This window comes from Trachurus japonicus, chromosome 8 (assembly GCF_045865225.1).
Source record: "Trachurus japonicus isolate A0001 chromosome 8, Traja_1.0".
Classification (NCBI taxonomy): Eukaryota; Metazoa; Chordata; class Actinopteri; order Carangiformes; family Carangidae; genus Trachurus; species Trachurus japonicus.
This window is the reverse complement of record NC_140914.1, coordinates 8,135,199-8,147,237: the sequence shown is the minus strand read 5'-3', so window position 1 is coordinate 8,147,237 and position 12,039 is coordinate 8,135,199. Positions and strand designations below refer to the sequence as shown.

The following is a 12,039-nucleotide window of genomic DNA, read 5'->3' as shown; positions in this document are numbered from 1 at the left end:
GGACCAGGCTAAAGGCCAATGCTAACAAGACATTATGTAATAATATCTAAATCATGTAATTGACGTTATAATAAACCAAACAAACTCAGATGACTTTAAAACATCACTTTGAGAAGAGTTGAACTAAAGTGCATCAGCTGAGTCCGTCACTTTTATGTGTCTCTAGAAACACAAATCTGCAGTGTTGGGAAAGTTCACTTTCTACATGAACTACTTCAAAGTTCAGTTCACAAGTTCAGTTCATAGTTCATAATTGGAAATTTTCAAGTTTCAAAGTTCACGGTTCAAAAACGGAACAAATTCATTGTTCTTTTTTCTTTTCTTTTTCTTTTCCAATATGTTGCTGCGAGCTATTATTTTTCAAAATTATTGCTCAGCCCATATCGAACCACAGACAGCAATTATTTTATCAGTTTGAATCAGTATTAGTTATAGTTACTAGTTACTTTCCCCAAAAAGTAACTGAGTTACAATGTAATGAAAGTAATTAATTACCAGGAAAAGTAACTATTGCGTTACTATTTTATAATTCTCAAATATGTCATATTACTTGGATTTCCCTCTCTCCCTTTATCTGGTACTAACCAACTGGGTCAGTATTCCTCCACACAGACAGGCTCTGCGACGCGATGTGTCGCTCCGCCTCTTCCAGCGCCGCTGATCCAAACAGCTGATTGGTGTTGCCAGATTGGGTGGTTTTTCTGTTAGGCTACATATTAACGCCTGTGTGTTTTAGCTGGGTGTTTGTCTGGAAGGCTCTTTGGAAACCTGACACAGAGAGCTCCGTTCACAATAACGTTGATCAAGTGAAAATACAGCACGTTCAGTTCACATTCGCCCAAAATATGAACGAGTTCATGAACGATCGTTCATTCAGGCACAACGCTGCACTTCTGTTGCGTTGTGAGCTTTTGTAGCCACTGTTACAGCGTGATTGTGTGTGTGTGTGTGTGTGCAGCTCATCTCCTCTTGTTTTACCCACGTCTCAAACTTTAATGTATTCCTGATTTATTCATGCTACATGCTAACGACAGAAATATCCTGCTGTCCCACTTCAGGTTGCCATGTTGTTGTTTTGTTTCCTGTCCCGACACTTTGAACCATTAATTACAGAGATGCCCCCCACCCCTCCTACACACACACACACCTCACCCCTCACCCCTTCTCTCACCCCTCTCTCACCCTCACCCCTCCCTCTGGGCTGTGAGCATTTGATTTCCAACAAACCGTCTGCTCAGGGGTTTTGAGGGATCCGATACGAGCAGCGACACAGAAGTTGTTGCCGCTGCTGTTCAGAGATTTCCTGACAGGCCGTCCCATGATGAGCTATACTGTAGTCGTCTACCTATTATTTGTTCTGCTCATTCTCTGTTGGTGAAAACACGACGCGCCTTGTGTGTTCTGCCTTTAATATCTGCTCTCTCTTTGTCTCTCCCTCTTTTGTTCTTCCACAGTAACTCCTGGGTTCCTCTCACTTCGCAAAAAAAAAGCCTCGACTCAAATCCCCAGACAGCACCAGAGAGAGAGAGAGAGAAACAGAGAGAGAGGGGGAGGAAAAAAAGAGGGAATAACATCTGTTTATCTGCATATTTCTATGTTCAAAAAACAAGAGGAGAGAAAACACAGAGATCGACGGAGGACAGGAAACATCTCCGAGGATGCGGAATTAGAAAGAACAAATTGCCGCTGGAGAACCGGAGGGGAAGTGAAGTTTTTCTCGCGGAGCCACCGGAGCGGAGTCACCTCACCTGTACCTTCGGATTAAAGAGCAGGGTCATGTCCCAGTTGCCATGCGCATCGCCACGCTGACCTGCCTCCCCGGCCCCTCCCCCTTCCTCTTTCTATTGGCCCAGCTGCTACTGCGGCTCCTCCTCCCTGGGCCGGAGCTGGTGGGAGCCGCCTCCTCCTGCCCCTCCCTCTGCACCTGCTCCAACCAGGCGAGCCGAGTCATCTGCACCAGGCAGAACCTGGAGCAGGTGCCCGAGAGCATATCAGTCAACACGCGATACCTCAACCTGCAGGAGAACTCGATACAGGTGAGCTCAGCGATACTAGTGGAAGTAAAAGTGCAAGTATCAAACCAGGAAGTGACTTTGGTGGAAGTTAAAGGAGACATATTATTCCCCTTTTTCACAAACTAAAATAGTTCCCAGGTGTCTTAAAGACATGTCTGTGACATGCTTTGGTCAAAATCCTCCAAGGATCAAACATCACAGCTCTTTTCATCCTCTCAAAACAGCCCTGTTCAGAACGGCTGGTTTCAGTGCCTGTCCCTTTAAATGCAAATGAACCACTGCTTGCCCCGCCCCTTCTACCAGTACCAGGTAGGGGTGGGGCCTGAAAATTACAGATTATTTTGTCAATTCTCACATTTTGGGGGCTGGAAGGCAAGACAAACACCCAAATATATGTTAAAGAGCCTTCAAAAAGTGATATTTCCATAATATGACCCCATACAGTAGTAGCCTATCTTATACTAAATGTACTGGTATTGGGAGTAAAAGTAAAAGTAAAAGTATATACTGTTGGTATTTTGATTATGAACTTTATTTTGGCCTCTGTATAAAGCATGAATTCCAGGACCAAACTTTCTGTTGGCATAAGTAAGAAAAATATACAAATATATAAATACGGTGTGTAACATGATCTTGGTCGCCACCACGGAGTTCACACCTGGCGTTTTGTGGGCATCACATCACGTCAACATTCAGTCTGACAAACTTCTTCTGCTTTTATTTTGTAGTAATGAGTACAAAATTTTGCTTTGGGGAAGTGTTTCAGACTAAAAGTGCAGATTTTATTCAGGAAATGCAGCTGAGCATAAGTGTCAATATAAACAACAAATATAAGTACAAATACATGAAATTACTACTAAGTAAAGTAAAAAAAAAACTTTTGTACTTTGTTTCATCACAACAACTTTCACACAGGACTTTTAATTTGAAATGCATTCAACATCACTTATTGCTGTTTCTGCTTCATAATGCAACATTTGTCTGAGAATATGATCGATTGTCTTCCACCTGCCGTTTGTTTCTCTTGTAATAATGAGCGACGGGAGGTCAGAGGTCACTCTGGTTTTTTATTTACAACCACGTGGCGCCATAAATCACACAAAAGGAAAACACACACACACATTTCATCATCTCACACATGTCGGTGCCTCGTGTCGACATCTTCCCAGCGAGCGGCTTATTGACACATCTTAATACAGTTATTGATTTCATTTGTTCTAAGTGTTGCTATTTATACAGTTATTGATACAGGAGACGAATCCCGTGCGACAGATTGAGGATTTTCTCCTCCGCAGCTCAAACACACACACAAATAAATCCACACACGGACATTAATATACTTATGTGTCTTTCTTTTTTTTTTCTTTTTTGCACATCCTCATAAGGAACATTTGCTTTTGCAGGCAGCAGTGGATGTTAGGATTAACTTGTTGATACAGGTTTTCTCAGTGAAACTTAAGTTGTGTGAGAAGACAGAGGAGAGAGGCGGCGGTAATGGTAGGAAAAGGGGCACTTAAGCCTCTGCTGAACTGAGGGAATATTTTATGAATTGACACCGTGCTGCCTTTTGTATGCATTACCAATTTATCTCGAGTCCCTAGACGGCGTTTTGTGGCTTTACAGCTGCAAGGGAAGATCATTTAACCACAGACCATCGATATAAAGCACATGAATCTCTACATTTATAAACACAGTGGGTTGATTTTTTTTTTTACTCTTTGCAAGCAGCATTTGAAGTAATTGGATTCCTCTTCATGTTGCTGACAATGCTTTGTTCTTTTTTTCTTTTTTTTTGCAAATTCATTCCCACCACATTTTTAGTCCCGTCTAATGAAAAGCAACGCGTGTCCTGAATGTGGTTCAAGTCGTCCACGGCGTCTCTCATCATCATCATCCTCGTCGTCGTGTCTTCGTGTCGTCGTTGTGTCGTGATCTCCTCAGAGAAAAACATCTTATTAAACGTTATGTGACGTTAACAGAGCATAAACGGGACATCGTGCCTCGTGATTTGCTGTGTTAGGCTTTTTTTTTTCTTTTTTTAAAGAGGAGAGGAAAAAATGGGAGAGAGAGAGAGAAAGAAATAAAGAAATAATAACAACAATATTCGTTGCGTTTCGTTTTTAGCCTACAAATTCCGATTCGCTTTGTCGTATCCTGCAGCCCCACTTGAAATGATTAAAAATCTAAAAATGTTTTAACACCTGAAGGCATCCTAGATTCTCAGGCTTATTTTTTCCTTCACTGAGTACCCTGAGAGTAAAGCCTTGACAGCTCCCACCCCCTCTTAACATCACCCCCCCTCCTCTCTTTGCCCAAACTCCCCCCTCCCTCCTGCTCTACATACAGCGGAGGCGATGGCCTGACTCCAGGAGCCTCTGTGTGTCTCACTGAGGGCTTTGGCCACACAAAACTCAAACAGTCAGAGATTTAAGGGGCTTTTAGTCGCGCTCGCTCCTTCGCCGTCTTTCACCTCTCGCCAAATGAGCTCCGGTTTGGACCACGCGTCCAGAGGGGCCTGTGGCACCCATGTCCCCCCCTCCTCTCCTCTCCTCCTCCTCATCCTCCTCCTGCAGAAACAACATTGTGTAGTTTTTGTTCATTTGTAAAACGGATTAAAGAAAAGTGTTGTGCCGTGGTTTTTTTTCTCGATATTGATTTAGTTTTGCAGTTTCATCCTCTGCAGTGATTTGTGCAGTGACGCTTCATGTGAAACAGCCCAACGATGATAATCAGCTTATTATACAGGGATTAGAAAACTCCCCCGAGTCCCTCAGTGTGAAAAGCACTTCAGAGTCGGGGACTCTGGGACGAAGTCAGGGTCAGGACGAGGACTGGGTTCACACTGGGTGGAAAGATGGAAAGAACGTTTTGGCTCCGTCGTTTTGTCCCATTTGTCGAGTATAAACAACATCCATCCACGGGTTAAAGGAGGCTGGACGAGCCAGCTGACGTCGGCTCGAGGGCGGAGTTCGCCCTCGTTGTCAGTCTGTCACAGACTCGACACATTGAGATAAACAACCTCACACACTCACAGCAACGCCTACGAGCAATTTAGAGTCATCGATTAACCCTAATGTGCATGTCTTTGGACTGTGGGAGGAAGCTGGGGAATCAAACCCAGAACTTTCTCGCTGCAGGGCAACAGTGCAAACCACTGCACCACCTACACATACAAAGTTATACATGTGTACCCTTTAATGTTTATTATTCATCATTTTTACACCATCACTACCTCTAAAAGTGGCTGTGCTGCAGTTAGTCGTTATTTGACACCTTTATTTTGAAGGTGGAACTAAACGGATCTTCAAAATAAGACGACTTGTCGCCCGTCGGGTCAGGTCAGGATTACAGCTCCGACATGATTTTCAATCTTTTTTAGTAGCTCTCGGTAAAAACTCTCAGTCCATCTCCTGATGCATATTGTTTTTCTCAATAACGTTAAAAGGTGTAAACAGCGAGGCCGTTCTAGGGCGGCTCTGAAACAGAGGACACGCAGGTGGACGGGTCAGCTGTTAGCACTGTGAACCGAAAAAATGAATTATTTATATTTGTTTGGGTTGTTGATTTAAATCATCCATTCAACAAAATCAAACTTTTAGGGAAAGCTCAACGTGACCCTCAGGGGTAGAAACAAATGTTTCCTCCGTCTTCCTGAGGGTTGCTGTAAATCCAACTCTATAAATTTAAGTGTTGTAATGATATAAACTTAAAGAGCTTGCATTTTAAAGTTTCTTTTTTGGAAGGGCATTTTGCCTTTATTATGAAAGGACAGTGTTAAATGAGAGGAAGGACAGAGAGAGAGAGAGGATGACATAACACAAAGAGTCGCAGGCCGGATTCAAACAAAGCCGTCGATGTTTGGGCTCTTCCATATGAACACGTTTTTTAAGACGTACAGTCGTTCATCACTGCAGTAAAACACCAGTAATCCTTAAGTAAAATTAACGACCAGTTGATGAAATGCTCTCAAGTAAAGACTGAAGCTTTTATGGAAAATGTAAAGACAACAGCGTCAATCGACAGAGGAGACGGAGAGGACAGAGCGGGGACGGTCGGACAGTCTGGAGTCTGAGCTTTTATCTCTCGGCGTTTCTGCAAAGTTATTTCCTCATTACACATTTTACACGAGTACAAGTGCTTTGGAGTCTAAGTGACCGCAACGATCAGCAGCACCGACACCTTTGATTAATAAGTAAATAAATCTGAGAGACGGACGCACACAGAACGCCCTTTTAACTCCACTGTTGCGAAAGAAGCAACGAACAAACACTTAAAACAGCTCAGAGTTATAAATCCATGAGGTTATTGTAAAGATCAACTCTCGGTGCACGCTGCTGCGAGTTCGTCTCAAAGGGGTTTCCTCAATTTTTCACTCAAAGACCTTGTTAAGAAACATTTAAATGTGTGTTTGTGATCTCTGTTAAAGGGATAGTTCAACATTTTGGCAAATAGGCCTATTACCATAATCCCTATAGTCATAGCAGTAGGTTCGTTACCTTTAATTGTCAGTGCAAGCTATTTTTAGAACGGCGGGGCAGAGCTGCGAGCTGCTCAGAGCTACGCTACGGAGGCTAATGGGATTTCTTGGTTTCCCTCATCCAACTCATTAAATACACAATCCAACAACTCCAAAACGCTCTGGTGGACAAGTTGTGACCTGCACATTCACCACGCTATGAGATAATAACAGAACGTTACCAGACAGAGTTGTTTTAGAGGTAAATTCATGCGAAACGTGATGCGTGTTGCCTTCAGGGACAGTTTTTCAGCAAGCAGTCTCTGCATTTGCCTCTAAAACAACGTTCTGTTATTATCTCATAGCGTGATGAATGTGCAGGTCACAACTTGTCCACCAGAGCGTTTTGGAGTTGTTGGATTGTGTATTTGATGAGTTGGATGAGGGAAACCAAGAAATCCCATTAGCCTCCGTAGCGTAGCTCTGAGCAGCTCGTGGCTCTGCTCCGCTGTTCTTAAAACAGCTTGCACCGACAAATAAAGGTAACGAACCTACTGCTATGACTATAGGGATTATGGCAATGGGTCAATTTGCCAAAATGTTGAACTATCCCTTTAACAGCTCTGCAGGTCGTAGCCTACATACAGTAATGTTATTTCTGTATCTGTCCGTCCAGGTCATCAAGTCCGACACCTTCAAGCACTTGCGGCACCTCGAGATCCTCCAACTCTCCAAGAACCAGATCCGTCAGATCGAAGTCGGAGCGTTCAATGGCCTCCCCAACCTCAACACGCTGGAGCTCTTCGACAACCGCCTCACCCTGGTGCCGTCTCACGCCTTCGAGTACCTCAGCAAGCTGCGGGAGCTGTGGCTGCGCAACAACCCCATCGAGACGCTCCCGGGCTACGCCTTCCACCGCGTGCCCTCGCTGCGGCGCCTCGACCTGGGCGAGCTCAAGAAGCTGGATTTCATCTCCGACGCCGCCTTCGTGGGCCTCGTCAACCTGCGGTACCTGAACCTGGGCATGTGCGGACTGAAGGACATTCCCAAGCTGACGGCGCTCGTGCGTCTGGAGGAGCTGGAGCTGTCGGGAAACCGGCTGGAGATCATCCGGCCGGGGTCGTTCCAGGGCTTGCTGTCGCTCCGCAAGCTGTGGCTCATGCACTCGCAGGTGTCCGTCATCGAGCGCAACGCCTTCGACGACCTGAAAAGCCTCGAGGAGCTCAACCTGTCCCACAACTCGCTGCACTCGTTGCCCCACGACCTCTTCACGCCGCTGCACCAGCTGGAGCGAGTTCACCTCAACCACAACCCGTGGGTCTGCAACTGCGACGTGCTGTGGCTCAGCTGGTGGCTGAAGGAGACGGTGCCTAGCAACACCACCTGCTGCGCCCGCTGCCACGCCCCGCCCGTCTTAAAGGGCAAGTACATCGGCGAGCTGGACCAGAACCACTTCACCTGCTTCGCGCCGGTCATCGTGGAGCCGCCGACGGACCTCAACGTCACCGAGGGCATGGCCGCCGAGCTCAAGTGTCGCACCAGCACCTCCACGACGTCGGTCAACTGGATCACGCCCAACGGGACGCTCATGACCCACGGCTCGTACCGGGTGCGGATATCGGTGCTGCACGACGGCACGCTCAACTTCACCAACGTCACGCTGCGAGACACGGGCCAGTACACCTGCATGGTCACCAACGCCGCCGGCAACACCACGGCGACCGCGGTGCTCAACGTCACGGCGGCCGAGGCCAGCGTCAACTACACCTACTTCACCACGGTGACGGTGGAGACGGTGGAGACGCCGGGCGAGGAGGATTCGGCGCTGATCGCCATCAACGAGACCTTCATCCGCGTCCACCCGGGCCCCACGCCGTCCGGCCACCTGTGGACCGGCGTCTCCACCACCGTGTCCTCGCTGCCCGCCGGCTGGTCCCCGTCCTCGCCGCGCGTCACCCGCCCCTCCATCACCGACCCCATCACGGAGCCGGGCTTCTCCGGGCTGGAGGACGTGATGAAGACCACCAAGATCATCATCGGCTGCTTCGTGGCCATCACCTTCATGGCGGCGGTGATGCTGGTGGTCTTCTACAAGCTGAGGAAGCAGCACCAGCTGCACAAGCACCACGGCCCCGCCCGCGCCATCGAGATCATCAACGTGGAGGACGAGCTGGGCGCCGGCGCGGGCGGCGGGCGGGGCAGCGGCATCTCGGGCGGCTCCACCGTGACGCAGAGCGGCAGCAGCGGCATCGGCGGCGGCCAGAGCCTCCGGTTGCACCACCCGGAGATGGTCAACCTGCCCAACCTGGCGCGGTCGGACCACCTGAACCACTACTACAAAGCCCACCACTTCAACAACAACATGATGGGCCTCGGCCTCGGCCCCGGCCTCAACAACAACAACAACCCCTCGCCGTGCTCGCAGTCCCAGAACACGTCCATATCCTGTTCCCAGGTCCCCACCACCACCACCGGCGGGACGCCCACCGGCGGCGCCCTGCCCTCCCCCGTGCCCCTCCCCCTCCCCCTCCCCCAGCTGGGCCTGCACAGCTCCCTGAAGGGCCTGATGGGGAAAGGCCAGAACGAGCCGCTGCTGTTCAAGAGCGGCTCCAAAGAAAACGTGCAAGAGACTCAAATCTGAGTAAAAAAAAAAGAAAAAAAGTGAGAGTGGGAAGTCTGAGGTGAGGTAGGAAAAAAAAGGGGGGAGGAAGGGGAGGGGGAGGGGTGCTAGATAGAGACAGTGATGCAGAGAGCGTATGAGACTTGATTGTAGCCCACTGTCCTTCGTGGACAGATTCCAGAAAAGATGAAATTTCACATAGTCACTGCTTTGTGTTGTCAATCTGTTGACAGAGAGAAGCAGACAGGAGGAGACAGAGAACGATATCTGATCAGCGCTAGTCCCACTCACACACACACACACACACGACGTAAACCAACAGGCATCAGAGTCATTCACTTACAACCTGCTACAGTCTTTGCCAAAGTCCAAGACGAAGCCAACTCTTTTTCCATCCGCGTCTGTCTGCGCTCGCAAAAAAGTAGAAGAGTAAATACACATGTTTGCGGCGGCGGCGGCGAGGCGAGGCCTCTCTTTAAGGTTTTATACAGATTGCGTCGTATATTTCCAGACACATTCAGTGTATATATATTTGGAGGGAGACATAATATTGGCCATTGAACATGTTGTCAGATTAGTGTTTGGCAGAGACGCCGGATGACAAACAATGGGTTCGGGTGAGTGGTGCGAGTGGTTCCAGGTTTTCCAGGAAGCACTAAAAACGGGAGCAGGAGGAAGCAGAAATAGAGCGGGCAGCAGCAGCAGCAGCAGCAGCGAGCGACTCTGTCCAGGACACGGCGAATCGCAGCGGAGCTTCGCACGGCGACAGGACGACAACAATTGTGTTTTTTCGGAGTAGTTTCACTCTCACTAACCCCTTTTCCCCCCATCCCCCCCTCCCCCGTTCACACCGTTACTGGCTACTGTCTTCTACGAAGGAGGAGCGACACAGAGTGGGTTTTATTGTTGGAGAGGAACAGTCCCGTTTCCTTTTAAAAGGACAATGAGAGATTTAAAAAAGAGAAAAAAAGCAAGGACAGAAAGTACATATTATATATACCGTAAATATATTTTCATTCAAAGAAATAAATTATAAAGAATCTTTATCAAGCTTCTGACTGGAAACTACAACATCTGATGAATATATATGAAAAAAAAATAAACACACACAGACAGACACACACACGAACCACACAGTTGTTGTAGTGGCCCTCCTTTACAACTTTTTCTCAACTTGGAACAAGATGGCCGCTACGACCGCGCCGCAAAGGAGGACACATGTGGGCGGTGGCGGCAGCGGCAGCATCCGTTGAGAAGGAGCTAAAAGGAAAAAAAAACAAACCTGGCAAACGTGAATTTGAGTGAATTTATTTTGGTCTCAACTTTTTTTCTTTTTTGTTTCTTTTTTCTTTTTTTTTTTTGTAGCCACACAAAATGTTTTCCCCTCGTACTCAGAGTGGTAGCGATGGTTCTGGTTCTGGTTCTGGCGGTGGTTGTGTTAGCGTTGTTAGCGGTGAGGGGGGCGGGGCTTCTTTACACTCCAGGAAACGACCACAGCTCCTCCATCGTTTGGTTTCCGGTATTAATAATAACAATCATGATGGTAATAATGGTAACACACATACACATACACACAATACGCACATACACATACGCTTGCGTGACTGTGCGAATTACAAATCAGCTGCACACTCCAAATACAAACTCATTCAGTTTTTCACGCATTAGCTCACAAATTATCATGATTATCATTCATATGATTGTTATTATTTCTACTACCTGTGCCTACAAATAGCTGAGAAGTACTTTTTTTTTTTTTTCATTTGTATGTGACACTGAGGTTGTTTTATGATCCTGTTGGACTGCGGCTGATGATGAACGGCGGCGGCGGGAAATAACCTGGACCCCATCCCACCCCCCCACATACACACACACACACACCCCATCCTTTACCCAACCCCTCAAAATGGCGCCCCCCTCAGTCCGGCTCTGATGTTTCTTCAAGCGGTCAGGACCCCACGACCACCACGACCACGACCATCCTCCTCCTCCTCCTCCTCCTCATGTTGTCATCTCGCATTAAAGAGACAGGACATGGACCTTTGACGACGAAGACTGCTCCTTTGCAGAGGATTATTTCACAACTGTATCTCAGTGTTATCGTGTGTGAGTGGATGTCATGGCGGCAGCGAGCTAAATGGACGCCAGGCAGAGCGTTTTTAAAGGTAAGCGAAGCCCTGTTGAGCGGCGGAGGGGGAGGAGGAGGTGACATACAGTAACAGTTACACAGTGGTGGGTGAATTTTTTTCTAAAGAAAAAGGACAATTCAGTGAAAAAAATATAGAAGCTTATAGATCTCTTTTGAAGAAAAAAAAAACAAAACAAAACTATTATGATAAGTGTTTTTCATTTTTTGGTTTTTACCTAGTTTGATTATTTTCTGTTTTTTTAAAAATCAAGTGTTATCTTTATTGTAATATTGTTATTATTGTTATTATAATTAGCTAATTACACTGGTTATAATTATGAGAGATGTTCTGTTAGCAGAGGTCACTTTGAAAATTAAAAAAACCTGGCACATAAAATGGCAGTTGAAGTCTGTGAAATTTGGTGGCTATATATATATTATTATTATTTTATTATTATTATTTTAAAAACTTCTCTTTTTGTTTCTTGATCAACTTTAAGTGTGGTATCACTCTGTGTCCCTTTGGCTCTGCTTGAGATGAGACAGCGAATGTGAAGTGGGTCCTTTCATTCATTCAGTTATTTATTTTATTATTATTAATATTAATATTATTTTAAATATTTTTTTGCACAGGGGGACAGGAAACACCCTGCTCTGGTTTTACAGCCTCACACACAAACACACACACACACACACACACACACACACACACACACATACGCTCTCCTTCGCTCGTTCGTTTTGTTCATTGCTTCTTTTCCCCCTGAATGTCATCGCCATCACAGTTGCTCTGGAGTGCGATTGCGCTATGTCAACACCT

At 46.7% G+C, this 12,039-nt stretch overlaps 1 protein-coding gene across 1 annotated transcript in view; it reads left to right on the top strand.

The window, feature by feature from the left end:
- The window catches only part of lrrc4ba (leucine rich repeat containing 4Ba), a 46,721-nt gene extending 35,105 nt beyond the window's left edge, over window positions 1-11,616 (top strand). Inside the window, exons 2-3 of the mRNA XM_085783564.1 lie at window positions 1,455-2,036; window positions 7,148-11,616. Of these exons, the coding sequence (XP_085639690.1) occupies window positions 1,791-2,036; window positions 7,148-9,112 (2,211 nt within the window). The 5' untranslated portion in view covers window positions 1,455-1,790 and the 3' untranslated portion in view covers window positions 9,113-11,616. The remainder of the gene's footprint in view (window positions 1-1,454; window positions 2,037-7,147) is intronic.
- Window positions 11,617-12,039: the final 423 nt, after the last annotated feature.